We start from the raw sequence: 27,564 nt of genomic DNA, 5'->3' as shown, positions 1-27,564 counted from the left end.
CACACTGACACACTGACAGCTGTTGTTGCCTGTTGGGCTGCAGTTTGCCATGTTATGATTTGAGCATATTATTTTATGCTAAATGCAGTACCTGTGAGGGTTTCTGGACAATATTTGTCATTGTTTTGTGTTGTTAATTGATTTCTAATAATAAATATATACATACATTTGTATTAAGCAAGCATATTTGCCCACTCCCATGTTGATAAGAGTATTAAATACTGGACAAATCTCCCTTTAAAAAAAAAACTCTCCTACATAAGGTACAAACACTGAGCTGAACACGTGCAATGTAAATGTGCAATAATTATCTGATGGACTCTTTGTGCAATAATCTGGCAAAACGGTCATCTCATCAATATACATATTGTATTTTATATTGTATTATGTTTTATATTTATATTGCACTATCTCTTTTTTTATTGTATTATCTTTTCATTAGCACCTATGGGATTGTAACAATCTAATTTCGTTGTACTACACAATGACAATAAAGGGCTTCAATCTTGATTCTGAACAGATAAAAAAAGTGTAATTATTTTGCTATTAATCTTGGACAATCATGCGATTAAATATGTTAATCGATTGACAGCCCTAATTCATATAATCCAGGTTATGCTTCACCAGATAATAAAGAGTAGACCACAGTCAAATCAGTCTGACCAACGACATCAGCTGTGTTTTGCATTGATTTCTCCTGATGTCAAAGTTCAGTCCCAAAGGAGTCTCAGTGCCATGTAAATAATACTCGAGCATAACATTAAAAGTAAAGTAAAGGTTTTGTAAACAACAACAACACGTACTGTGCTTTAAAGTGACACACTGACAGCTGTTGTTGCCTGTCGGGCTGCAGTTTGCCATGTTATGATTTGAGCATATTTTTTATGTTAAATGCAGTACCTGTGAGGGTTTCTGGACAATATTTGTCATTGTTTTGTGTTGTTAATTGATTTCCAATAATAAATACATACATGCATTTGTATTAAGCAGCATATGTGTCCACTCCCATGTTGATAAGAGTATTAAATACTCAACAAATATCCCTTTAAGGTACATTCTGAACAGATAAAACAAATGTGTAATTATTATGTGATTAAATATGTCAATCGATTGACAGCCCTAAAATATATAATCCAGGTTATGCTTCATCAGATAATAAAGAGTAGACCACAGTCAGCTCAGTCTGATCAACAACATCAGCTGTTCTGCATTGATTTCTCCTGATGTCAAAGTTCAGTCCCAAAGGAGTCTCAGTGCCATGTAAATAATACATCAGAGTACAACATTAAAAGTAAAGTAAGCGTCTTGTAAACAACAACAACTCGTACGGTGCTGCTTTAAAGTGACACAGTCATCGTGAGCAGCTGAGATTACAGCCTCAGGAAAGGAGGAAAACTTCTCCGGCCTGCGACGCTTTAACAAACACTTCAATGTGTGTGAGCTAAAGTTAAGAGGTCGAAACACACATCAGCTGAGAGAGCAGTGGGTTGACTCACCTTCACACGTTAAGTCCGTGACAACAACACGCAGTCACTCTGAGCTGATCCTGATGATGATGATGATGAGGACTCCTCTCCTCTCCTCTCCTCTGCACTAATATGTCTGAAACTGTTACCGCAGACGTGATTAACGTAAAACTTGACACCGTGGTAGGCTGTGACCTGCTCCAGGTGCCTCCCCTTTTCTCTCTCCTCTCATCCAGCCCTGACGAACATATCCGACCTCACATTTCACTACCAGAGCAGCAGCAGTGTGGAGCAACACAGCAACCAGCACGGCTGTTCTCGCACGAAACAACCACAGAAACCGGACGCAGCCTCGACGTCACCTCACCGACTCACGCTACCTGACAGCAAGCGGGATCAACACGACACCGTGTGGTCCCGTCCTGTCCGGTGCGAGGGTCTCCGGTGGTACCAGGAAAGGCAGAAACTCGCAGCCAACCAAACAAGTCTAAATACCATCTGGAGCAGACAGGAAACTTACACTCAGCTCAACTTACCAGCTTCCGTTTACATCCTGCTCGACCACCACCACCGGCTTGTTGTTGTTGCGTCTCACCGGGCGGCGTTAGGACCGACGACGGCTCGGTGAAGCGACTGAAACACTGATAAGAGAGACTCGCTGGTTATAAATAGTCATGATACCGCTTCTAGTGAACCGCTGAGTGGTCCTACAAGCCCCAGGAAATACGTCACAGCCGCCGTGGACACAGTGGAGACGAGCAACACCTACTAACCGGCCAGCAGCGCTGCGACACCACCACCTGCTGGCCACGGGCGGTACTGCACCCTGTAAATCATCACACTGAGGATGACTTAATGAGACTTTTACTTCCAGATGGATGGGTTTTTTTAATAGTAAAACACTTTATAGATGCCCAGTATGATGCCACTCATTGAGGAAATGGTTGTTGTTATTATACACACAATAAAACAGTGGTTCCCAACCCCTTTTCCTTCTATCATTGAGTAAACTGACAACCCCTGACCAAGTGACATACTGTATTTTATGGCGGCTGACAAAAGGAGACATTTATTCCCACATGGATGTTGTTTTTTAATAGTAAAACACTTAAATAGATGCCCAGTATGATGCCACTCATTGAGAAAATGGTTGTTGTTATTATACACACAATAAAACAGTGGTTCCCAACCCCTTTTCCTTCTATCATTGAGTAAACTGACAACCCCTGACCAAGTGACATACTGTATTTTATGGCGGCTGACAAAAGGAGACATTTATTCCCACATGGATGTTGTTTTTTAATAGTAAAACACTTAAATAGATGCCCAGTATGATGCCACTCATTGAGAAAATGGTTGTTGTTGTTATACACACAATAAAACAGTGGTTCCCAACCCTTTTTCCTTCTATCATTGAGTAAACTGACAACCCCTGACCAAGTGACATATTTTATGTGTTAAATGAGACATTTATTCCCAGATGGATGTTTTTTTTTCACTTAATAGATGCCCAGTATGATGCCATTTTCATTGGGAACATTTTTGTTGTTGTTGTTGTTGTTATACACACAATAAAACAGTGGTTCCCAACCTTTTTTCCTTCTATCATTGAGTAAACTGACAACCCCTGACCAAGTGACATGTTGTATTTTATGGCGGCTGACAAAATGAGACAATTATTCCCACATGGATGTTGTTTTTTAATAGTAAAACACTTAAATAGATGCCCAGTATGATGCCACTTTCATTGAGAACATTGTTGTTGCTATTATACACACACAATAAAACAGTGGTTCCCAACCTTTTTTCCTTCTATCATTGAGTACACTGACAACCCCTGACCAAGTAACATATTTTATGTATTAAATGAGACATTTATTCCCAGATGGATGTTTTTTTTTCACTTAATAGATGCCCAGTATGAAGCCATTTTCATTGAGAAAAATGTTGTTGTTGTTGTTGTTGTTATACACACAATAAAACAGTGGTTCCCAACCTTTTTTCCTTCTATCATTGAGTAAACCCTCTCTATGGAAGGGGGGGACAAAGGAGGACGGTCTGCAGGATAGATAATAATGCCTACAGTGCACTTTAGACTAAGTTACCCTGCACTATACTCATTTTTAACAGTCTCTTCTGCACTTTTTAATAGCCGTGTATCACAGCTGTTACCCTGCACTATATTCAGTTTTAACAGGTTTCTGTATTATTATATCTGGTATATTTTTTGTATTTTGCACCACTAACGTTTTTACTGCCTTTTTACTAACATGTTTTGCACTATGGAACTGTGATGCTGGAAACTTGAATTTCCCTCAGGATCAATAAAGTTACTATCTATCTATCTATCTATCTATCTAAACTGACAACCCCTGACCAAGTGACATATTTTATGGCGGCTGACAAAATGAGACATTTATTCCCAGATGGATGTTTTTTTTTAATAGTAAAACACTTAATAGATGCCCAGTATGATGCCATTTTCATTGAGAAAATTGTTGTTGCTATTATACACACAATAAAACCCTACTGTATCCCTCTACCTCTCTCTCTCTGGTACATGATTGTTTTTACACACCGGTAATATTTGCACTATCTGTTTATATCATGTTTATTTTTGTTTATAGCTTATATTGTATATTGGTAGAATTTAAAGTTTTGTATTCTTATTTTATTCTAACGTTTTTATCTATTCTTTTGTTATTATACTTCTTATTTGCACCAACAAAACCAAAGCAAATTCCTAGTGTATACCTTTTACACCTGGCAATAAATACGATTCTGATTCTGATTCTGATTCTGATTCTGATTCTGAACAGTGGTTCCCAACCTTTTTCCTTCTATCATTGAGTAAACTGACAACCCCTGACCAAGTGACATACTTTATGGCGGCTGACAAAATGAGACATTTATTCCCAGATGGATGTGTTTTTTTAATAGTAAAACACTTAATAGATGCCCAGTATGATGCCACTTTCATTGAGAACATTGTTGTTGCTATTAAACACACAATAAAACAGTGGTTCCCAACCCTTTTTCCTTCTATCATTGAGTGTTACCACCTGGCTCAAGGCTGGCAACTAAAAGGGAGGCCACACAGATATATCAATATCAAGTCATTTATTTAACTCAGATTAACAAACATATCAACTAACTGGTAGGGTATGTCAGTAGGAGAGAGATCAGTCATGTTAGTAGTGTGTGCATGAGTGAAAATATGGTGTAAACTAACAACCCCTGACAAAAAGACATATTTTATGGCGGCTGACAAAATTAGACATTTATTCCCAGACACTGAATAGATGCCCAGTATGATGCCATTTTCATTGAGAAAATTGTTGTTGTTGTTATTATACACACAATAAAACAGTGGTTCCCAACCTTTTTCCTTCTATCATTGAGTAAACTGATAACCCCTGACCAAGTGACATATTTTATGGATATTTCACATTATAGTCAATGCATAACAATAGTTATGTTATAACTGTTTGTATAATAGTTACAAACAGTACAGAACAACTGATAAACTGTACAATTAACCCAAATAGTGAACTTCAGGAAGTTTGTGTAAAGCGAGCGATTTGTATGAATTTTGGGCAGATTATTTCCTGTGAAAATTACATCAGGGATGTGTTTTCCTGTTATTTTAAGGGACTTTTAATACAATTCTCTCTATTGTGTATTTTCTTTAAATGTGTAATAATCATTCATATTTAATAGGCTTCTTTTTTTTGACAAATGTAGTGTTTTCTTCTCCCTGACGTTTGGCCGTTGTTCCATCAGCTCTTTGGTTGTTTTAACTGCGTACTTTTCTAATGCAGGACGAGGCTGTTGAGAATATAGATGGTGTTCAGGTCTTCACCGTGCCCATATCCTGTGAGATTTGTTTTAAGTCTGTATTTTAAATAATAATCCAAACTTTAAAAATAACAATTTATTTTACTTTTCCTAATTGAAATGAAATGAAATGAAGAATGAAATGCTGAAATTCAGACCAACTGTTTATTTTTTTAAAGTTATCTTATAGCCCTGAAGATCAAGACGGCCTCGCGACCCCTAGTGGGGGTCGGGAGCCCCAGGTTGGGAACCACCAGTGCAATAAATTGACTTCTTTTTTAGGGCCACAATAACCTGTTTGGGGCCCCGGGCAAAACATTCTCCAGACATTCCTCCCTCCCATTGTGCGGTGTGTATGTACCCTGTCACCTCCAAGGTTTCACTAAGCACCATGTGGACTATACATGGCAGCTTCATAATTTCTTTCCCCAGACTAACCAGTGGCCTACTCTTACGTTGGTCCCAGGTTTTCTGTGTGTCAGACAGTTTAGGATAATTTGATAAAAGCTATCTTTCATTAGAAATGTGCACCATGTGGACTGTCACAGCGGCCAATCATGAACCACAACGTCCCTGGTTCGCGTCCGGCCTGGGGACTCTTGATGCACGTCATTCCTCATTTCTCTCTCTCTCCCGTTTTACTCTGTCTGCTGGAACTAATACTGTATTGGACATAAAGTGCTCAAAAAAAAATAATTAAACAACAGAAATATGCACCAGGTGAAATGATACAACTATTATCACACGGGGACCCTGTACAACACAAGGCCACAAAATTACTACGAGACTACCTGTGGTCCCTGGATCCCATTGAAGAACCTTTAACTATAATATAGGCCAACGCCCATATGTATCCTGTCAGGGGGCGCATTCAAACTCAAACTCATCCAAACTGTTTAATTCATCAAGCTTTAAATTGTTTTTTGAAATGTTAAAACATATAAAGGCACTTGACCATAACCGTTTTCTTGCTGCCTTGAAGCTGTAATTGGAGTAGTGCTGCTACTGAATAGTCGGGTCAGACAATATTTGTTATTTTCCTGAAAGTTTAACAGTTTCACTGTGTAGTTTATCAGTTCAGTAATACCATTGCACAGGTTGACTTTAATTATTGCATTTTACTCTCATCTGGAATGCAGTACCACACTCAAGAAATGGAAAATACCTGCAGGCAGGAGCATCAGGGGGGATTAAGGAATTCTCAGATTTAAAGATACAGCAGGTCAGTCAATAAATCATTCTGATATTAAATCTAACCCCTCACTATTACATATTTTATGTCAACATTTAATAATAAATAACATGTTATCTCATGTATTATGCTCTTAAATATACCACAGATTATTAAATCCCTTACAGAAATTTAAAGAGTTTATATTTGATGAAATCAGAAGCATTTCTGTAATGAAATTAGCGAACTACAGGTCCTAGTAGAAGGAAGAAGGTCCCCATGGAGGTCACGGGGCATGGTGGTAGGCAGGTTAGTGTGTCAACAGATGTTATAGATACATGGGAGAAAGATTTCAAAGGTATTTTATAGACCCCAGTGTCTGTAGTTTAAGGTTTCAAGATATTTCAATTTCATTTAGTTCAATAAAATATCATCTCTTGCTTGATCACACAACCTGTTCAGTTCAGAAAGCCCTTTCCTCTGTCAAACAAACATTGATCATTGCATTGTTTCCTCTTTTTGAAGAATATTATACAAAGTACAACTACATACACTAATCTACATATTGTAAAGTAAAAGGACTACACAATGCACAAAGGGAACAGAACAATTCAAAATATTTATTTGAAGTACAAATATGATGATACCAAGGGAGGTCGAGGGACAATTACATTGGTTCCAGCCTGTTAAATGAGTTGCCATAACAAGAGGCACAGAGCCAGCGAGCGTACAGAGAGGCTGTCTGCTGCTGGAGCCGAGCTTCTCCCTTTGAAAGTAGACAAACAGAGCATTTATCATCACCTTATAATCATAACATAAAAAGCATATTGGTTAGTGGAAACAAGCATTGTCATAATAAAAGCATAAGCACTCACAAACACTTCCTCAGATAAATAAAATAACAAGAGCCCCATTATGAAGGAGGTTATTAAAAGGACAGTTTATCAGTGACACACCTCTCAGTTCCAGCAGGGCGTCTCCTTCGTATCGAGCGAGTCCGACAGCGTGCCTCTGCTCGGCGTCCAGCTCGGCCCACTGCTCTTCTGTGACGGCCCACGCCTGCTCTGCACTCAGCCACGACATCTGAACCGCACTGAGCACCACCTGTCACACACACACACATTAAGACATGACAGTGTGACAGAGAGACAGCATGTACAATACCACAACCCTGAAACTGAAGCAGCTAAATGGAATCCAGCCATCATTAATTGTACTAGTTTTATTATAGTAATTCAATGAACTGTAACATGTCAAAATTCCTGTCCATGTTGAAGGTCGATTGCTTCCTCTCTTTTGCAGTTTTTGAGACTAGCAGAAGATAATGTAATATCTTAAAACTATACAATTCGACCACATTTTGCCATTGGTTCTACTTATAGATGCCTCTATACTGAAGCTAGACATTGTTCTGGAGGTTAGCCTGAAGGAATAGCCATAAAATCACTGGTGAAACTCACTGCCATCTTTTTTGGTGACATCAGGGCGATGGCTTCAGGGGTAATACCCTCCACTTGTTCTTGTACCAGAGCTGACAGCACCATGTCCTCCAGGCCCACTGGACAGAGACACAAACACTGTCTAGTCAGATAATTAATGTTCCTCATATCAAATCACAGGAAGTATAAAAGTTTTCCTAAACTTTAATACCCCTCAGGGATATTTTTAATTGCACCTATCCATCCAAGAGCTGTTGTTTCCTCCTCCCACCCTCCTCACTCTTTGAAACAAAAAAAACAATTAAAAAAAAGTTGATCACAAAAAAGTGTATACCCCCCAGAGATATTATGTTCTACTGTACCTGCCAATGTCCCAATTTCAGTGAAAACTTCTGGTCCCCAAGCACTGACAGGACCAAAGGCCTCAGGTCTGGACAAACGGCTTGTCAATGCCTCCATCTGGTACTCTGTGCAGGGCAGGGATGCCTCCCGCAGGAACAGAACCGCCATACTGCAGTGAGAGGAAAAAGATTTAGGACTTTATCCTCCTCTGGGGGTATGCAAAATGTTTTATGAGGGTTGTGCTGCTAAGAAATGTGCACCAGCCTCCTGTTAGTTAGCATCTGTTAGCAGGTGGATGTGAAATCAATACTCTCTGAAACATAAAGCACGTCATTCTGTTATGGCATTAGAAGGATTCATCACTATTATCACTGCTGCTGAGTGCTGCTGCTACTGCATGTAGGTGCATAATGTGCTTACTACCTTGTACACAAATTAGCAATATGTATCAACCCCTTTGGACTGTGTATGTCTTTATTAATGCTCGTCTTTGTTTTGATGCAATTTACCTGTATTTTATATACACTATGTCACAAACATTTTTTATGACATATTTAAGTAACACTTTATTTTACAGATTCGCAAATGTCATGGTAATTAGGTGATAATTAACAGGTAACCTATTTGAAATTTCTTTGGAATTACTGCCAAATTACCCCAATATTTACCTTAAAATTTATCGAAAATTCCTTCGTTTGGCTGTCTTGACTTGGGACTTGACTCTGGACTTTTATTATTATTATTGTATATATATTATAAACCTTATTTAATAATTATATTCCGCTATTTCCCAATAAGCAGTAATACATAGCTGGTCATTTATTTAATACATATCCAGGAAAAGAATATAAAGTTAAGTAATTGATATGCTTTATTTCCATGTCTGCTGGTAAATAGATAATAATTAGCAAATAACTTCTTTGAAATTTCTTTAAACAATTTAGATTAAAATGACATTAGCTACCAGGTTACATTTGTGTAGACAATAAGTAACACAATGGGGAGATTTGTGCCTGATCAGAAGTGTCTTTTGTTAGTTTTGGTTTTCCATCTCCGATAAAGAGCAGGGCACAGCCGCTTCTCAAGAATAAGGGCCCTATTTTAACGATATATGCTATTTTAGCATATAATCATTAAATAATGTTTATAATAAAGTAATTTTTTATATTTTGATTATCACCTAATTACCATGAAATTTGTGGAACTGTAAAATGAAGTGTTACCCATATTTCTAAGTGTGAGCCTTCTTTTCTAGCTATAACAACTATTGTTGTAACTAGTGTTGTTGTGCTAGAGAATGTTTATACTTTGTGCATTTGACTGACCTGAGGTTGTGGGGGCTCAGTCTTCTGATCTCTGAGGGATACAGGCCACACATCAGATGGCCAAATGTTGCCAGATCAACAGCTGCTAGCTGCTCCACTTTCAGTTTGCGTTTCCGCATCACACCTAAAATCACCGCTCTCATCTGTAAAAAAGATATCAAAAAATAAAATAGAAACATTAAAGGAAGACAGCACAGGTGAATAGGGTAGATTTTTTAACTAATAGATACCAACAAGAAACTTCTCCAGTTGATTACTTACATCAAGTTTTCTGAATTTTATGTTTAAATATGCAAATGAGGCATTATCTTATCAAATATGTGCTAATTTGCATACATTTCCTGAACAGAAATCTGAACATTGGATAAAGCCAGGTTCAAAATTGCTGTTTCACTTTGTTGACATATTAGAGTTTAAGGCTTTTACAGAGGGAATTTTAGATATCTCTTTTTATCACTCCATAAATCAGAAAATACTGTCAACAGCCAAAAATCAATTTTCGACATGTTTTTGGAATAAAATGTGGTATAAATCAGGTAATGAATAATATATGAACAAACCCCTCTGTAAAAACCTTCAGAATATAGATAGATATGAAACTGGAGTGTTTGGTATATATAAGTGCTACTGAAATGGTGATTTCTGACTGAAGAGTATGAGAAAAAAAACAAATTTTGAGAAAACAGCCTTAAAAGATATGTAATGTAAAAGTCCATACATTTTGAAGACACTACAAGTGAATATGTTTAACTAATATATATCACCATGAAACTTCCCAGTTGATTACATACATTAAGACAATTATTTTTTGTATTACTGGCATTTTATGATTAAATATGCAAATGAGGCATTATCTAATGCTAACTTTTGGCGACTTTAGGAGAAATCTTCAGATGTAAATAGACAAAGTAGTAAAATAAACACCTCTGTGTATTTAGGATGTTTTCTTCCTACTAGTCTGAAAGACATGTTATGGAAACAAAATAGCCCAAAATCTCAAAATTGACCAGTGCATGAAAAACATTGCTTTTGCCTCACACACACTAATGGACATGTTTAAATCTTCAGGAGGAGATTCTTTCATTTACTTGAAGTTTAACATCAAAATGAAAAATTCAAAACCTTTTTAGGGCTCCAGCCCGTCAGTGTCCCCAGATGAACCAACACACCCTGATCAGTGAGACTGGCGTCGTGCAGCTCTCTTTCTCCCATCTCAGTCACCACTGGGCCGAGAGCCAGCACCTGATCTGCTCTCAGCTCTCTCACCGGACTGAAGGACTGGAATGAGTGAAGAACATGTTTCAACCACAGATTATGTTGATGTTAAAACACTACACGTTTGACTCAGCTGTCTTTGTCTCTCAGGGCTGGAGAGTATCAGACTTTGAGATGATGATCTGATACATTCTTGACTTCACAGTTTTACTGACCTGCCTGAGTTTCACCCACAATGCCCGGCGCTGCTCAGAGCTCATTGAAGTGTCCTGAGCGAAAACTTGTACACACTCTTTCAGATCCTCCTGTGACATCCGGCTGAGCTGAGTGGACGTCCAAGCTGAAGGAAACGTCCCTCTGATGTCTGCACAGCTTGGAACCGGCACTGCTCGAAGAGATGCCAGTGAATTCAGCAAATTGATACACAGTATGACTCCATATCACAACAAGTTATAGGAAATATGTATTGAACCTTTTGCCCTCCTGCTCCGTGCTTTGACAATCCCTCGAATGAGACTCTGAGTCTGCTGTCTCTGACGACGCTGGTCCATACACTCAGTAACACAGACTCCACCCACCACACTGTTCTCCCAGCGACGTTGACCCACCAGGACTTGCTCCACTGTGTCTTTATTCAGCACTGTCTGCAGGAGGGGAAACACAAATTGTCACACTATGGCTTAGAAAGCCAGTTAAAGTGCAATGAAATGCATCATTTGAGTGGGCTGATGCTTTTGGGTGCTTACCAGTGGGATGGAGTTGATCTGCTTGTTTGAGAGAGAAAACACCAGCCTGCCCAGATGTTCCACATCCCCGACTTGCCATCTGGACGGCTCCCTGGCAAACAAGTACACATATCTTACCATTACTGCTGTTTTATGTAATCCATGTCTTACTGCAAGCACATTTTCCTATCAGGCATTTTAGGCTTTTTATGTGTTTCAGACTGCATACAAACTATTCTTTTTATTCTACTACTCTACACTAACAGATATGGAAGCTGTTCTTTTTTCAATAACTTATAAATCATTACTTCCCAATCATCACTGCCTTGTACGGAAACAGCACCGAACAGGTCCTGAGGTTTGTTTGGCTGAACATACAATAGGCGGTGCTCTACCCTGCTTAAAGGATATATACACGGTTTCAACAGATCTGCATTGCTAGGCAACAGCGTGGGTCCATGTTTACTTCCTGTCAGCTAATGCCATCCACATACATTGCAACAGGAAATAAACTACGCTGCAATAATAAGGCTAGGAGAATCATTTAGAATCCCAACCACCCAGATAACAAAAAAAAATTGAATTGATTGATTGATGTGATTGAATCAAAATGTATAGGTCAGTATACAGTTTTCACTTATATGTGAATTTTAAGCCATGTTATAGCGGTATGGCTCTATGGATGGCAATGTCCGTCTGTCTGTCCACCCGATTCAACTGTTATCAGGCCACTATAAGCACTATAGATGTGGGTCATTAGGGGCCTACTACACATACTACATTGTAAAAGTGAAAGTGAAACTTAAAAGCAACATGTTGTAACATGTTGTAAAACTGAATGAAACGTCACATTTTGAACACAAACAAAATGGCTTCTTTAGGTTTAGCCAATAAAACTACAACTCCTTTGGGTTTAGGCAATAAAACTACAACTTCTTTAGGTTTAAGCAACAAAACTACACCCTCTTTAGGTTAGGGTTAGGGGGTTAGGGTTAGAATAGATGATAAAACCTACCAGTGGGTGTAGTAGGCCCCTATTGACCCACATCTATGGGGCTTATAGCGACTGATAACGCCTATTTAATAGCCTGACAACAGTCTAATCGGTTGGTTTGTCGCTCAGTCAGTCAGTCCACCACAGACATTCATGTTCCCCTCGGAGATTATTTCCCAATGACTTTGGTCATGATTTTTCCACTAGCGCCAGCACGAGGTTCACATTTGTGGTTGAGTGAAATATCTCAACAACAGTTGGGTGGATTGCCATGAAATCTGGTGCAGACAATCATGTTTCCCTCAGGATGAACTGTAATAACTTTGGTATTTTTTTACTTTTTATCTAGCACCATCATTAGGTTGAAATGTTTTAATTCGTCCATTTGATTTTTGACCAAAAGTCTACAAAAGTAATGACATTCCAATCAGCCGCCCTCAGCTGTACTTTGTGTTAATTGGTCGTGTCTAGAAGGGAGCCCGCAAATTGCGAAATGCGATCTGAGATCTGTAAAAACTCTTGCGAGATTTGCTGCCCGAAAACCTATCCTAACCTTAACCATTTAAGATCAATGCCTAACCTTAACAATCTCGCGAGAGTTTCCCCAGTTTGCTGGTTCCCATCTAGCCACTACCGTGTTAATTAGCAAATGTTAGTGCGCCAACACGCAAAAACTTAAGACGGTGAACATGGTAAACACCACGTCATTGTGAGCATGTTAGCATACTGTACAGCTTCACAGAGTCGTGTTAAGAGACATGAGTGTTTTTTACCCAAGCAGGTTTTTCTGAGTGAGCAGGGCACTAATATCTCTCAGAGCCTCTTTAGGAAGACAAAAACTTCTAATCTCCTCCAGCCGCAGAGCCAGCGCTTCTCTGTCCACCAGAGCCAAACTGTCCCGGTCCAAGAAAGGCAGTAGAGGCCCCAGGACGTCCAGAGTGGTGCCATCAATCTCCCCCTCAGCCTGAAAAGAGCCCTGCAGAGCATCACACACAGTCAGTGGGCCTGGATTACAGGGATTTCACACTGATATCACTTCACTTGTGTGAGAAGCTGTTGAGAGGATTAAGCAGGTTATGTTCTGAATCTCTTCCTCCATCTGTTTCTCTCTTTGTATGGGTGTGTGAGTGCTTTCTTGAGAAGCCCGAACAAACAAATGTAGTTTGTTCTTCCTGCCCCATTAAGCTCTTAATACAAATCAAACACATGAGTCACCATCACCAATGCAAGCGCTGATTTCATTTAACCAGAAATAGCATCTCTGACTTCCAGTTCTGACTGCTCATGCTGCCGGTTTACCATCTTAGTTACCCTGAGGTTAATTTAGGATTTCTGGTTTCAACTTAATGATGTTTATAAATTACATGCAGCAATGTGTCTACTCCTGCACACCATGTAAGAATATGCAGTAAACGCAGTATTTGTATAGTTCATGTTGGTGTTTTACCAGCTCAGTTACGGCTTTCTCAGCTAAATTTGTCTGCTTGTACTGCGGCAGTCTGAGGAACTCAGCAAAGTGTGCCTGAATGTGGTCCAGAACGGCCCTGAAGGATGCATTAGAGAGGTCCTCTATCATCGTTACGCTGGAAAAGAGCGGAGCAGAGGTGTTAATGTAGTTAATTTGAAATAAACTGTGATATATTTACGTTTATCAAGGTGATACTTACGGTAAAGTTGCAGCAAACCCAGAGCTCAAAGCACTGAGGTCGAGTTCAGGTCGTTTCCTCAGTTCGTCTACAATACATTTTCGCTGGTAACACAGCCAAAACACATCTGAACTTGTTAGATTTAAACATGATTTGGGCCTTGATTCGTGGCCATGTATCAGATACTGTGATGAAGTGTTTTAGGAGTGCTGAAGTGTTTGTTCCTCACCAGAGCAGGTCTCGTGCCTCCAGGCAGCCCACTAACAAACTGAAGCAGCTCTGCAAAATCTGTATCGTTGCTCCGAAGCTTCAGAAAGTCACAACTCATTCCACTGGCAATATGACCCAAGTCCCTACAAGGAAAAGAGAGGTGGGTGTTATTTCAATTGTTTATTGAGTGAGTATCAGACCTGAAAATGACTGTGACTTTTGAGTCTTTAATTCAGTTGGCAGGTAAAGTTATTTAACGATTAAAATCATACATCTGAATGTTCTGGTGCAATAAATCAAACTTACCTCACCATCTTGCTTGTAATGTTTTTAAATCTGTGGATCTTTTTGAACAAAAGCTGAGCCTGTGCAGACAAAAGAAGAGTCAGACTTAATCAAAGAACTATAAAAGACTAATTGTACCAGTATTATTTTTGTATGTTTTAGCCCATTTTAAACATGTATGCTGGCTCACAAGTCAGACCCATATTTTGGCAAAAGTGTGAGTATTATAACATAGTTAATATACTAAGAAAAAGATACAACAAAAAAAATTGCTTATGATGTGTGATTGCTTTGAGAGGTGTCAGAGGACATTTTATTGCCTGTAAAAAGTGCTTACTGTTGGAATCCCTCAAATTAAAATTAATCTGCTGCTCTGCTTTGTGAATGACTAAAATACAAACTTTAAAAAAAACAGCTATCAAGTCTATGTGGGGGAGTGCTTGATGCTTAAAAAGAATTTGGGTGAAATATCACTATAAGGATGTCAAGTCCAACATTTTGGTCCAGTTGCTGTGAAAGTTGATATTCCTGGTTAGGGCTGCAACTAACAATTATTTTCATTGTCAATTAATCTGTTGATTTCTATAAAATGTCAGAAAATGGGGAAAAATGTCCATCAGTGGTTCCCAAAGTCCAAGATGACGTCCTCAAATGTCGTGTTTTGTCCACAACTCAAAAATATTCAGTTTACTGTCATAGAGGAGTAAAGAAACCAAAAAATATTATCATTTAAGACGCTATAGTCAGAGAATTTAGACTTTTTTGTTAAAAAATTACTCAACCGATTTAACGATTATCAAAATAGTTGGTGATTAATTAAGTAGTTGACAACTAATCGATTAATCGTCGCAGCTCTATTCCTGGTATTTGGCATCCTGGATATTCACAGAAGATCGTTCCTGTTGTTCACATATGTTTTTGGTGCTCCCATCACAATCCCTTTAAAGCCAGCGTTAGGTCAAAACATTCATGTTTCCCAGAGGATGAACCCTTTCCATTTTAAACACTCTCAGACCAAGACTGGAGTAATAAAACTTCTCAGAATTTAATAGGCAGATTAACATGAGGTTGAGCATCAGACTCACCACTGGTAAAACTCTAAAGAATAGCAAAATTGTCATTATATTGTTTGTACCATCCAACAATTTCTTATTGTAGTGTGTGCAATGAACATTGAAACTTTTAGTTTTCTTAAAAAGCAGTTCAACTCCATCACTGATATGACTGCACCACATTAGATTATCTTGTATATGTGTGTACAGTGGCATCAGTTTCAGATTGAACCCCAAATCACTCTGACAAGTGTCTAATAGATTGATTTCATGAACAACAATCTCGCAAAATATTCCTCAAACTAACTATAAAAGGATTTTTATACATTTTTAATCACAAATAACACGGGGTATTGAAAGATTTATCTTCAGGGATATCTAAATGCAATATTTTAGGTTTGATATCCAGTGTCACAATATATTTGAGTGCAGCTACTAACTGAAAAGGGCGATCTTTATTGATTTGACTCAGGTCTTGTTAGGCCGAGAACAGCAGGTGAAATACACTCTTGGCTGTGACAAAATCCCTTTAAGGTAGCCATTATTAATTTATGCTACACTCCTCCACACCATTGTACTACATCCAAACTAATTAGCTTGATGGCAGCTGATGCGTGCGGCGTATTAATATCCTGAAAGGCTCATCTGAAGCATATCCAATGAGTTGCAGATTAATGGGACCAAAGACCGAAGCTGGTAATATTTTCTTCTTTAGTCAGAGAACCGCCAACCTTTTGTTGTCATATCAATGCAGTGTGAAATAGCGCACAAAGGTAGGTTACAGTAAAATGTGCACCTGCTGTGGGGACCAGCGTATGTCTCTGTACCGGCTGACATCTCCCAGGATTGTTTCTCCATCAAAGGTTTCTGTCAGCTTCTTCAGAGGGACAAATGGTGACAGACAGTTTACCTGCTGAGTGATGTTCTGTAGAGCCTGTTGACACACAACAACAACAAAAACATGATCAATTTAAACCCAGAAGCCTTTAAAGGCAACACAAAGCAGGTTTCACACATGTGGATCAAATGAACACTTTCTGGATACCTTTGTGCCAGATCAGATAATGTCACTCAGTCAGTGGGCAACTCCGAGTTTGAGAAGTGAAGCTCAAGTGCCTTAAATCTGCATTCTTACTATTAGCCAGCAAGGGGCGACTCCTCTGGCTGCAGAAAGAAGTCTGATTGTATAGAAGTCTATGAGAAAATGACCCTACTTCTCACTTGATTTATTACCTCAGTAAACATTGTAAACATGAGTTTATGGCCTCAATCACTAGTTTCAAGTCTTCTTCAATACAGCATGATGTTCATTTAGTAAATTATGGTCCCATGTAGAGCCAAATAGACCATAAAGCAGGGAATGCTTTAGGGCGTGGCTACCTTGTGATTGACAGGATGCTACCACGGCGTTGTCCAGTCTGGGAGTTGTCCGTGTTTTTGACTTAAAACTTTAATCCTTTCACAGTGTGTTTTCAGTTCATGAAAGTTAATTATAACCTTTTTGGTCGCCTAAAAATGTCTTATATTCAGCGTTCGGTTGTTCTTAGCTCCAACCTCTCGTGTCACTTCTAGTTGCAAATAACCAAGATGGCGACGGCCAAATACCAAGATGGTGACATCCAAAATGCCAAACTCGAAGCTTCAAAACGGCAGTCCACAAACCAATGGGTGACGTCAAGGTGACTACGTCCACTTCTTATATACAGTCTATGAACTCAGGCCACAGTTTTTTGTTTTTACTTAATTATTTTCCAGTAACTTTTATCTGTAAGAATAAAAATGAACCCATCCACCTTCATGGTGTCAATCTACTCATCATGCGACAACAAGGTGAGCCAGCTAATTATAAAGAGGGATTAAAAGATAAGAGAAGTGATGATAAGTGCGGAAGACAAATAATAGCACCATCACCTCCTGCATTGCATTGTATAGCATGGCTCTGTGGCCGGGCTTAAGCTCAGTTAGCAACGTTGTCCAGCACTGGCAGTGGGCAGCTTCACTGATGTCAGGCCACTGGAGGTCTTTGAGCACAGCGGGGGAGAGACCAGAGAGTAACGGCTTCAGCCTGCACAGTTTTTCCACGGTGAGCTGGCAGGGAGAGAGAAACACTGTGATGAAAGCGCAGTTGGCTGAAATTCAGCAAAGCATATTTTGAAAACGTCTACTTACAGTGGTGTCCTTTGAAATCTTGGCTAACATTTGAAAAGCCTGAGGGAAATATCGAAAAATTAACAGATATGCATACAAAAATATACAAGTGTTCTTGGGTAAAGGTCACATATTTCATCAATGCTCATCTTCTTCTTTTCTCTAAAGATTTGGTGGCTAATTAATTGCAGGTCTACAGTTCTGACAAAACCCCCACAGTACTATTACAGTCAAGGCTAGCTTTTTCTTTTAAGTGATGCATCATAGATCCGTATAGCATCTTAGAGAAAAGATTTTTCAATCACATTTAGAATCTTTCATGGAAAAGCAACTCATTTTTATACATTTACGGTCACACTTGAAATCTACAGCGTACTAATATCTACTAAAAAATGGTGGAGAACATTTGACAACTTTGCTCAAGATCAGAATGACAAGAAGTCACATGTGAAAAGAAAAACCTGCTGACCTGTGCTGGGGAATATCTGAGTAATCCTGGTTGTGAGAGGATTTCTAGGAGTTGCTGTGAGGGGAGCGACAGCAGGAAGGAAGCTCCTAACTGAGGCAACAGACCGCTGAGGGCAGACAGCTCTGAGGGATCCATGCTGCTGACGTTCAGGGTCTCCACGGCCGGTATCAACCAAGAGGACAGCTGTCCGTGAAACACAGTTAAACACAGTTAGTCAGACGTGGAGGATGTTAGTGGTTTGAAGCAGATTTTCTATAGTGGACTAGAGCAATGGTTTTAAAGGTGGGGTCCGAGGACATCCAGGGGTACTTGAGGGAGTTCCAGGGGGTCCCCAGCCAAAAGGGGGAATCATTTATTTTCACTATAATTCCATCTTTAAGCAACACGATGACAGAATGCAAGACTGTTTTGGTTATGGGATTAATGCATTTCTGTAATAAAACATCTAAAAAAAATAGGGCTGTCCTCAACCAAAGAAATTGTTACTCGACTAACACTTTATTGATTGATTGAGTTGATTTAATCAACAGATCTGTAAAACTGGGTTTTTCCACAAAGAGTCATACAAAAGCACAGATTTAAATATTGCGTTTACCAGACGTGCTCATAAGTTTCTTTTAAAAAAGTCATTCAGCATGAAAAAAGCATAAAAAACAACTAATCGACTAAAGAAATCTTAGTCGACTAAGACTAAAACGACTGATTAGTCGACTAATCGACTAAGAAAGCAAAAATCCTATCAGATAGGGAACCCTAGGACAAAATCTGATCAAATGTGGGTCCGTTGTCTACTTTGTGTCAGTTTAGGGGTGCTTGATTTGAAAAAGTTTGGGAACCACTGGACTACAGAACATGTGCTGCTCACCCTGCCGCTGGTACTGATGAACCCCTTGGACATGCACTGAGCCAGCTGCTGCCAGAGAGCCGAGGACACAGCTGAGTCCTGAAGAAATGAACCCAGGTCCACTGGATCCAGGTAACATGCAAGGACTCCCAACCTGCAAAACCACATCTGCTGTCACTTTTTAGCTGCGACCAGCAGCTCTACAGCTCACTCTATTAGTCGGTCGGTCGGTGGTTCTTTGGCGGCCACAGTTTTTGTCCTAGGAGACTGAAATTTGGCATGGAGGTCAAGTGTGTGCGTGTGAAGGTGTGTGTTTGTGTTCATGCCAAGTGAGAGTGGCCTATAACAAAAAGGCACAGAACTTCTAAACAGATTCACGCACCATGGCCAAACTCATGAACCGTTTCATTTCATTCATTTGACTCTTGTAGAAGGCATAATTGGTCTCACAGAGAGTTCCTGTTTCAATGGTGTGGCTACATGCATGGATGCATGCACTTACGTGGTCGCAGCTATTGCAAATTTGCGCTTGTTTCTCTTCGTTAATGTGGAGCAGACAGAATAGAGGCAGACAGGAAATGAGGAGAGAGAGAACTGATGTACTTTTCCATACCTGAAATAGCACCACACATCAACACCTAAACATACTATATGACCTAACTCATCGGGGCCAATCGGTCATGATCTTGGATGTCAAGAAATAATCTCTGGGAACCCTGAGGGGTCAGGTCAACAGGGGACAACACCTATGTTAAGTAGGGGGGTAATGATACATTGATCTGAATCAATATATCGATTCAATGATCAACGATCTAATATCATCGAGGCAAAGTGAAAACATCGATAGAAGATAGAAGAGATCTTGCATCTCATTGGGACCTTCCTGGCTAAATACAGGATAAATAAAAATAAGATGAACCATCACCGTGGAAACATATTCACATCATCAGATGACTCAGTCTTTCAGAGCTTCTAAGTGATCATAAAGATAGAACAAACGTATATAAACATTAAGTATGTGGGTCCCACCTCGGTATGTTATCACTGGTCAGATTCTTCTTCTTGCTGAAGAGGGTCCGGAGCACATGGCGCCCTCTTACACCATCCAGACTGCCGTTGCCTAGCAACTCCACCAGTGGAGTAAGCTAAAGGAGACAACAGATAAAATGTTGAAATAAGGAAAATGCAAAAAGTAAGGTGGTGTTTGATGATGGCGGTGGAGAGGATAAGGGTTTAACTGCATTGAGATCAGGTGACTGTGAGGGCTATAGCATATGATTCACTTATACACTGGTCCTTGTACCCTGTATGGAAACATACTGTTTCACCACTCATTTATTTAGGTTCTTCATTTTGTCATCTGTACAAATGTAAGAACCCTGTAGCTTTACTAATCACCTGACCTTGTCTGAGATGACTAAACACTTTGCCCAAGTAGATGTAGATATTTTTACCTGTTGTGATGTCAGTTGCTGAAAATGACTGACTGGGAGGTAAGGCAGAAGTGGGAGGATGGAAGTGAGAAAGTACGGTGGCCACGTAGGGACATCACCCACCGCACTCGACTGCAGGAGTCTTTTCACAAAGGCCTTTTTCTGCAGCGACTTCATCCCTGAGCTGTGGTCACGAATGGCTGTCAACCTAACGAGCAACACAGGAGCTCTTAGCACCAGAGCAGTAAGATATATAGACCCAACAAAACCCATTCTTGTGTGAGTGACTCACACGCTGTCGTTGACTATCAGCGAGGCGGGGAAGCTCATGATGTCAGAGACAGACATGAAGGGGATGAACTGAGACAGGTCTACAAACAGTTCTGGGGTCACTCGGGGGAACTTGTGGATGAAAGCAGCGGTCATAGTTTCCATGGCCTGCAACTCTTTTTGAGATGCCTGACAGAGAAAACAAAAGAGCGGGACTGAAACTGATGTGTATTCAATTTGGCCCTCTTTAACTATGCATGGGCCGTGACATAGATTCAAATAAAATAGATACAAGCACATGAGAGTGCAATAGAGCAGAACTGTACACAACAGAATGATGAGGGCTTTTACCTGCACAATTAGCTTAATAAAAAGTGTCAATGATAATACGCTGTTGGGAGTTTGAGAACAAACCTGGCCGGTTTCAACTTGTAGTTGGTCCCAACTTTGATGCATATGGGAGATAAATCTCTTAACAGCATCTTTTTCAGCAGACATCACCAGAGTGCGAATGCTGTCTCTTGGCATCTGGAGGTACTCCTGGTGAGAAAAAGTGATTCACATGAATATAAAGTTCAGTGAGCTGATCTGTTGTGAACGTTTAAATGTGAATGTAGTTGCAGAGGTCAGTACCTGCAGCAGAAACCTCAGAGCAGACGAGTTGTCATCCCGCTGGATGAGGTCCCACAAGACGGGCTGATGTAACAGCAAAAACAAGTTACTCACTCTTTGCTCTGCGTGTGTGTGTGTGTGTGTGTGTGTGTGTGTGTGTGTGTGTGTTTGTGTGTGAGTCAGATATCTTACACTGAAGCAGCTCAGTAGGTCCTCTTTGAGAGTGGCGTTCTGCTCTCTGCGGAGGAAGACTCCCACGGTGTGAAGGACGCTCATGGAGGCTTCTGGCTGCAGCGTGGCCCAGGAGGTGTTGTCAAGGAGACTGGAGAGGAGGATGGCCTGACTCAAACCTTGTCTCGCCTCTCTTTCCCCCTCGTCCAGACCCGAAGAGAGGCCCACCATGAAGTCCAGGACTCGCAACACGTATCCCAGCGCCACCAAAAAACCCTCACGCTCCCCTCCCTCGACCTCACACACACTCAGCTTGTGTAGAGCTTCCACCAGCATTGGAGCCGGGTCCACACACAGCTGCGATGTGTCAAACTCATACGGCGCTGGGAGCATGTCGAAAAACCTCTGCAGGAGGCACTTCCTGCTCTCCAGTTCTGCCTGCAGATCAGCACAGACGTCAGCCAACTGAGGCATTGATCTTAACAGCTGATTGTAGAGTGTGGCGTTCAGACAAATGTACTCTCTCAATCCGTGTGTCTGCCCACAGAGCTCCAGGAGGGTGGAGTTGGTGAAATGATGCACAGCCCACGCCCTGTACTGACAAGTCTCCTCCACGGTGTCAACACGGGAGATGTTGTGTATTTTGGAGCAGTACGCCGCGGCCCAGCTGCCCTCTGGCAAGGATTGACGCGAGTCAGGGAATTCTCTCCCGCACAGAGCTGAGATCAGGACGGAGTTGTTGGGCAGGAAGCAGTGTCTGAAAGCCTGGGCACTGAGCAACCTGTTGCCCAACTGGGCCAGACAGTTCTCATCGAGCACCGAACTTTCTATCGCTTCAGCGGTCAGCTGCACACACAGGTCGTCTATACTCGTCAGGTTGAAAAAATGGTAGTCCTTTGTCACTGCAGCCTGCAAACATTAAAGTTGGAATAAGTGAAAATGAAGTAGAAGGAGGACAAAAACAAACACAAATACATGCGTGTCCTCAGTACGCCTTGCCATGCCACAGATATTTAGTTCCCAGGAAACACTCCATTACCTGATGTGCTCTCTGCAGCCAGAATGAGGAGTTGGCACACACTGTGTTGTTGAACTCATGGGCGAAGTATTCACTGCAGACATGAACCCAAAGGAAGTCCTCCTCAGCAGCAGACAGGTACCAAGCTGCATCAGAGCACGTGGCATGCAGGTCGAGCCCCATCTGGGCCTCTGCAGAATCAACTGACCCATTCTCCCCTTCAAACAGTTTACAGTAGAGGAACACGGTGAAGTTGGAGACGCCTGTTAAGCCTGGGATGGATTCATTACATGCGGCCTCCAGAATTTCTAAAGAGGTGGAGTACTCCATCTCTCTCTGAGAGATGTGGTCTGCGGTAGAGTGATCATGAAAGCGGTTTTGTTTGGAGTTTGTTCGTGAAGAGGGGCCTGTTTTTGGAGACGAGTGGGCCGGCGTTTGTCTCGATCTCAGTTCATCTGCTTCAGTGGATGGGCAGGACAGGAACGGGAGTGAGCTTGGGAGACCCTGGGAGTTAACGCCCAAAGCCTGAGTATTCCACGTCACATTATGTCGTATCCCCCTACATGAACAAAAGTAGAAATGTGAATCTGTTTTAGCTAATCATTTTCAAATATGTGGACTGCAATGATATAGTGAGTCATATTCCTGAAATACCTTACCATAAGATCAGTTGTCTCAGGTCACCTTCAAAAAGACAAATGAAAAGCAAATATCAACAGAAAATCAAAGTGTATGAGTGGTGGAAGAGGCAACCGGGAGCTCCTGCAGTACACGACCGTGCCTGATGTAACAGTGCAGCTCAGCTAACAATACCCAAGATATAATGTTACTGACATCAATGAAAGGATGAAGAGGGATGGCAACAGATGCTTTCACCGGCCAGGATGACTATAAAGATTTTAAAGCAGTGTCAGTCACTGTCACTGTGGATCTTTCAGGTGAAACCAGGGCCAAACTTATGACTTATGAGTCTCTTTACAAGGGTTGTTCCTCTGTCAATAACACTAAATACAATCTAAACAGAGCATGATTTACTTCTTTACCTATAATACACTTGAATTGACATGTTATTTATTTAATAGTATCATTGCTTTTCTCAGAATCATCTTCTGAAGCAAAGCATCCAAATGTGTCCACATACAGCAGCACCGGCCATGTGAGCTATAATTGAAGGATGCTCTTTCTTAATTATCTAATGATCCTGTTGTGTGTGTGAGATTTTGTGTATGTAACTTAAACAACATTGAACGATGAGGGATGAGCCAAGTTTTTAATGAATTATTATCTCTTATGAAACCCCACATACTCACCAACTGAGCACCGGCCCCGAGTATTGGGCTGTGGCACGTCCACCAGGCTGCTGACATCATCAAGCAGCGCCATGGTAACTCGTGACACTTTCTCCCTCAGGTTCCCATAGACAGAGTTGCCCACCCTGTGCACGAGGCCCCTCCTCAGCCCGTCCAGACTCTGCACCAGAGCCAGATTTTTCTGTGCCAAGTGGCCTCCTCGCTCTCCTCCACCTGAACGTGACAACGCCTGCAGCAGGAAGCTTTGCATGGAGTCGGGGTCATCCTCTGCGGCCATCGCATCATTCAGAGATGCATTTCCAGACAACCCATCCTGCATCATGGCCTCAGGGGGCAAGCTGAAGGGCTTTAAACGTCCAAACGCACTTGAGCTCCTACTGTGTTCAGCACCTTCCCCTGCTGGGTGTAAACTGACCACAGGCTTCCAGTTGCGTGTTTCTAGGAAACGCAGCAGCTGCTGAAGCCAGCTGACACTGAAGGCACAGTCGCTACGACCCTTTAGAGCACAGATGAAGCCCTGCAGGCCTGCACTGGCCTGACCATAGGTCCCACTGAGCAGAGCTTGGATTGCAGCTTCAAACACAGCGCTCACTGTCCTCCAGTTCTGAGATAAGAAAGCCAAGAGGGGCCTATGGGGCTGACGCTCTGACAGACTGATCAGACTCTGCAGCAGCCCCAGGAGCCAGTCCCAGTGAGGGCTGCCCCTCAGGGACAAAAACCAGTCCTGCACTCTGACACTGGGTCGGGGTGGCACCCGGCCGTTCCACTGGTTCAGTGCAGCGCTCCCTTCAGACTGGAGGAAGTAATGAAGCACCTTCTCCCACAGCTGCTCCTCATCTGGCTCCGCCGGCGCCTCCTCCAGCTCAGCACCCATCTCTTGGAGGTACAGAGAGATGTTGTAGAGGAAGCCAGAGAGACGGTGCCTGTCAATTGGCTTGTTTAATGACGGCAGGCTCTTGCTGGGAAGTAGGCCGAGCGTTTTTAGGCTTCCCACGATATTCCTCACCCAAGGGTGCACAGACTGGTCCTGGTTTGGTTCTGGAGGAGCTTTCTGAGAATTCCAAGCACTTCCTGTACTCCATTTTGAAATGATCTCCTTAAGAATGGCGTCTCTCTGGTCCTCTTTACCACCTCCTGAAAGAGTTCCATTAGAGACAGCATCATGTAATAAACACATGTAATAACACACAAATATTGTATTTAGTGACACGTTTTGGTGGTGCACTCACCGGTCTTCTCAGGGGATCCTTGTCCCAGTAAAACAGCACAAACTAAGATGCTTGTGAATCTAAGAGTGGCCATCCCTGGTCCTTTCTGTGACATCGTCATCTCATGGCAGCATGCGTAGTGACACAGTGGTGTCACATCTTTCTCTTCAGGCTGCTTTTCCTATTGATTTCACAAAAGCCCGTCTTTTATTTCATTTTCAGCAATGGGGTGGACTCAAGACGTAAAGTATCTCAGCAGAGAGGGGATATTAAACCTTAATGACTGGCTACCACATCACCTTACCACTCTCACTGCGCGCTTACTAGAACAAGCTTCGGTAATGTACTTAATGAGACTATATGACTTATTAAAAGGTAGGTCCATATGTGATGCTGAAAAGAGTGACCAAAGAAAAGTTATAAATATGAGGTAGGATATTCAAATACACAGTTCTCAAAGAGATCAAAGTTTGGCAAGAATAGCAAAGGATATATCTGTTTTAAATAAAATAATTTGAGAAAAAGAAATTCAGAACTCACCAACAGTTACAATCCATTGATTTCTTTAAGTGTCCTTTCAAGCTTTTGCCAGCATCTCTAAGGCAGCGGTATCGACCCACTCGGAGCTGACCTCTCTCTCTGAGTGACACTCTCTGTTTCACCATCACTCCGACTTTCTCTACCTTTCACTCTCTACTCCTGCACCCCTCCCACCTGCGTTCTCTACCTCTCTCTGTGCTTTTAGCTGTTTGGGGCTCTTGCTTTTTTGTCTCTAGGGTTTAGGGTTGATGCTTGGCTTCATATTTCATGAGATATCTTGCCGTGCTACAGTATGTTGGTTGGCTGTTTGCTATGCATAAAAAAAGAAGAGAGCAGTGTGGTTAAGCTTGGGTGTACTTGTCTCTCAGTCTTTAAGGTCACTGCTTGTATTTGGATGTACAATATATTGTTTTATGTGTTCCCGGGTTCAGTATTTTGGGCCGTCACAAGGCTACAGGAAGGTCACAGCATTCAGCTAGGTGAAAATCTGGATCATGTTAATCACACCCAGGATATCTGTCCCATTCTCTAACTGTCCGATGTCTCCCACTGACTGATTCCCTATTGAGCCGTCTCTCAGCTGGGACTCATCTTGTGACTCTGGGTCTGTTGGGGGTGTAGTCTTACCGACGGGGCCGGGCCAGCAGAGACTGTGCAGGCTGTCACTGTTTAGACACATTTATCCCTCGGTCAGGCAGACTTACAATTGAGCCCTGTGCAAGGGCACGGCAGCCGGCTCCCCAGAGTCAGACCACTGTCTGCAGGCCCTGAAACCCAAGAGGGCCGAGTGAAAGGACCACCCCCTCCCTCCACTTGCTTTAGCTGATACTGTGGCCTGCAAAGGGACAATAACTTCCTCCTGTATTATTGATACCGCAGGGAACAGCGATCACTCAGTGCAACAGGGCTCGATTCACCACAGGAATATTCAATGAGAAACTGGATCCACCCCATATGTTCCTCCTCGCTCTGCTGGAAACTCAGGCACGGCACAAATCAGCTGGTGAAACTAGCTGTTGAGATTGGAATACTTGGTTTGAGTCCAACTTTTAGCCCCCATCTTCCAATGGAAATAGAAAATCAAAAATACCCCAAAATGAATTGGTCTTTGCTATAATTTACTGCTAGAAGCTGAAGAATTTATTTCACTTGCACATTTTAATCCAAAAAGTAACATAACAATACTCCACTTTACAGCAATTCATGTCGTAGCAGTATTAAAGTTACAATAACACACCCTCGCAGCAACTGGATTGGTTTTTCCATTAAATCTAACAAAGGAACCCTAAACTTTATAAAAATAAATTGGGTTTTTTTTCCTGAAATTATTAACAGCTTTTCATATGGAATACTGGATAACAATTCGTTGATACCGGGGGGGGGAGGGGGGAGGCTGTTATTACTTTTCTTAGAAGATTTCTTAGAAGATTTTTAATATTATTAGCAGCGGTTGTTAGTTCTTAGTCTCCTCTAAAATTAACAAACAAGGTTCTGTTGGTATTATGCACTTCAATTGCTGTAGTCAAGGTTTGCCTACATGTATTGTCACTGTCAAATAAATTAATTCTTTCCCAGCAGCCATTACGTAAAATTAAGAATTTAGTTCCACTTTTTGCACAAATGAATGTCTTTATAAATAACAACAGGAAATGAATTTAGTACCTGCCACCCTCCAAACACAGGGTAAATGTTGGCTGTGGCAGGTAAAGATTTCAGGTCACCTGCCACCATGGCAGATAGGTTTTCCTTATATTAAGAAATCTTATTTTTAAAGAGCAATTCCTAATTTAAAAATAAGGTTACATGATATATTCCGTAGCCCTGTGATAGTCCG

The 27,564-nt window shown here is 41.3% G+C and overlaps 2 protein-coding genes across 3 annotated transcripts in view; both read right to left on the bottom strand.

The window, feature by feature from the left end:
• furina (furin (paired basic amino acid cleaving enzyme) a) overlaps nucleotides 1–2,174 on the bottom strand; it is a 100,774-nt gene extending 98,600 nt beyond the window's left edge. Inside the window, exon 1 of one of the 2 annotated variants that reach the window (XM_037755091.1) lies at nucleotides 2,003–2,174. The gene's annotated coding sequence lies outside the window, so the exon portion shown is untranslated. Of the gene's footprint in view, nucleotides 1–1,496; nucleotides 1,954–2,002 lie in introns of those variants that run through there. The other variant, XM_037755100.1, reaches the window with a different exon arrangement.
• Nucleotides 2,175–7,062: 4,888 nt separating this feature from the next.
• On the bottom strand, nucleotides 7,063–26,739 carry LOC119479577 (stereocilin-like). The gene is made up of 29 exons (XM_037755346.1): nucleotides 25,212–26,739; nucleotides 23,983–25,116; nucleotides 23,332–23,356; nucleotides 22,694–23,231; nucleotides 21,676–22,563; nucleotides 21,505–21,567; nucleotides 21,286–21,411; nucleotides 20,894–21,060; nucleotides 20,623–20,809; nucleotides 20,198–20,313; nucleotides 19,190–19,322; nucleotides 18,325–18,507; nucleotides 17,877–17,915; nucleotides 17,619–17,795; nucleotides 16,504–16,641; nucleotides 14,677–14,735; nucleotides 14,390–14,513; nucleotides 14,182–14,264; nucleotides 13,962–14,097; nucleotides 13,288–13,490; nucleotides 11,542–11,632; nucleotides 11,268–11,439; nucleotides 11,011–11,180; nucleotides 10,703–10,858; nucleotides 9,581–9,723; nucleotides 8,276–8,424; nucleotides 7,935–8,032; nucleotides 7,431–7,578; nucleotides 7,063–7,240 (listed from the first exon to the last, which is right to left on the bottom strand). Exons 1-29 carry the CDS (start codon nucleotides 25,309–25,311, stop codon nucleotides 7,161–7,163), a joined length of 5,826 nt encoding a protein of 1,941 aa, XP_037611274.1. The 5' UTR covers nucleotides 25,312–26,739; the 3' UTR covers nucleotides 7,063–7,160.
• Between the last annotated feature and the right edge of the window lie 825 nt (nucleotides 26,740–27,564).

The sequence above is a fragment of the Sebastes umbrosus genome, chromosome 2 (assembly GCF_015220745.1).
Source record: "Sebastes umbrosus isolate fSebUmb1 chromosome 2, fSebUmb1.pri, whole genome shotgun sequence".
NCBI lineage: Eukaryota > Metazoa > Chordata > Actinopteri > Perciformes > Sebastidae > Sebastes > Sebastes umbrosus.
Note: the sequence above shows the minus strand (reverse complement) of the source record. Positions and strands in the feature narration are given on the sequence as shown.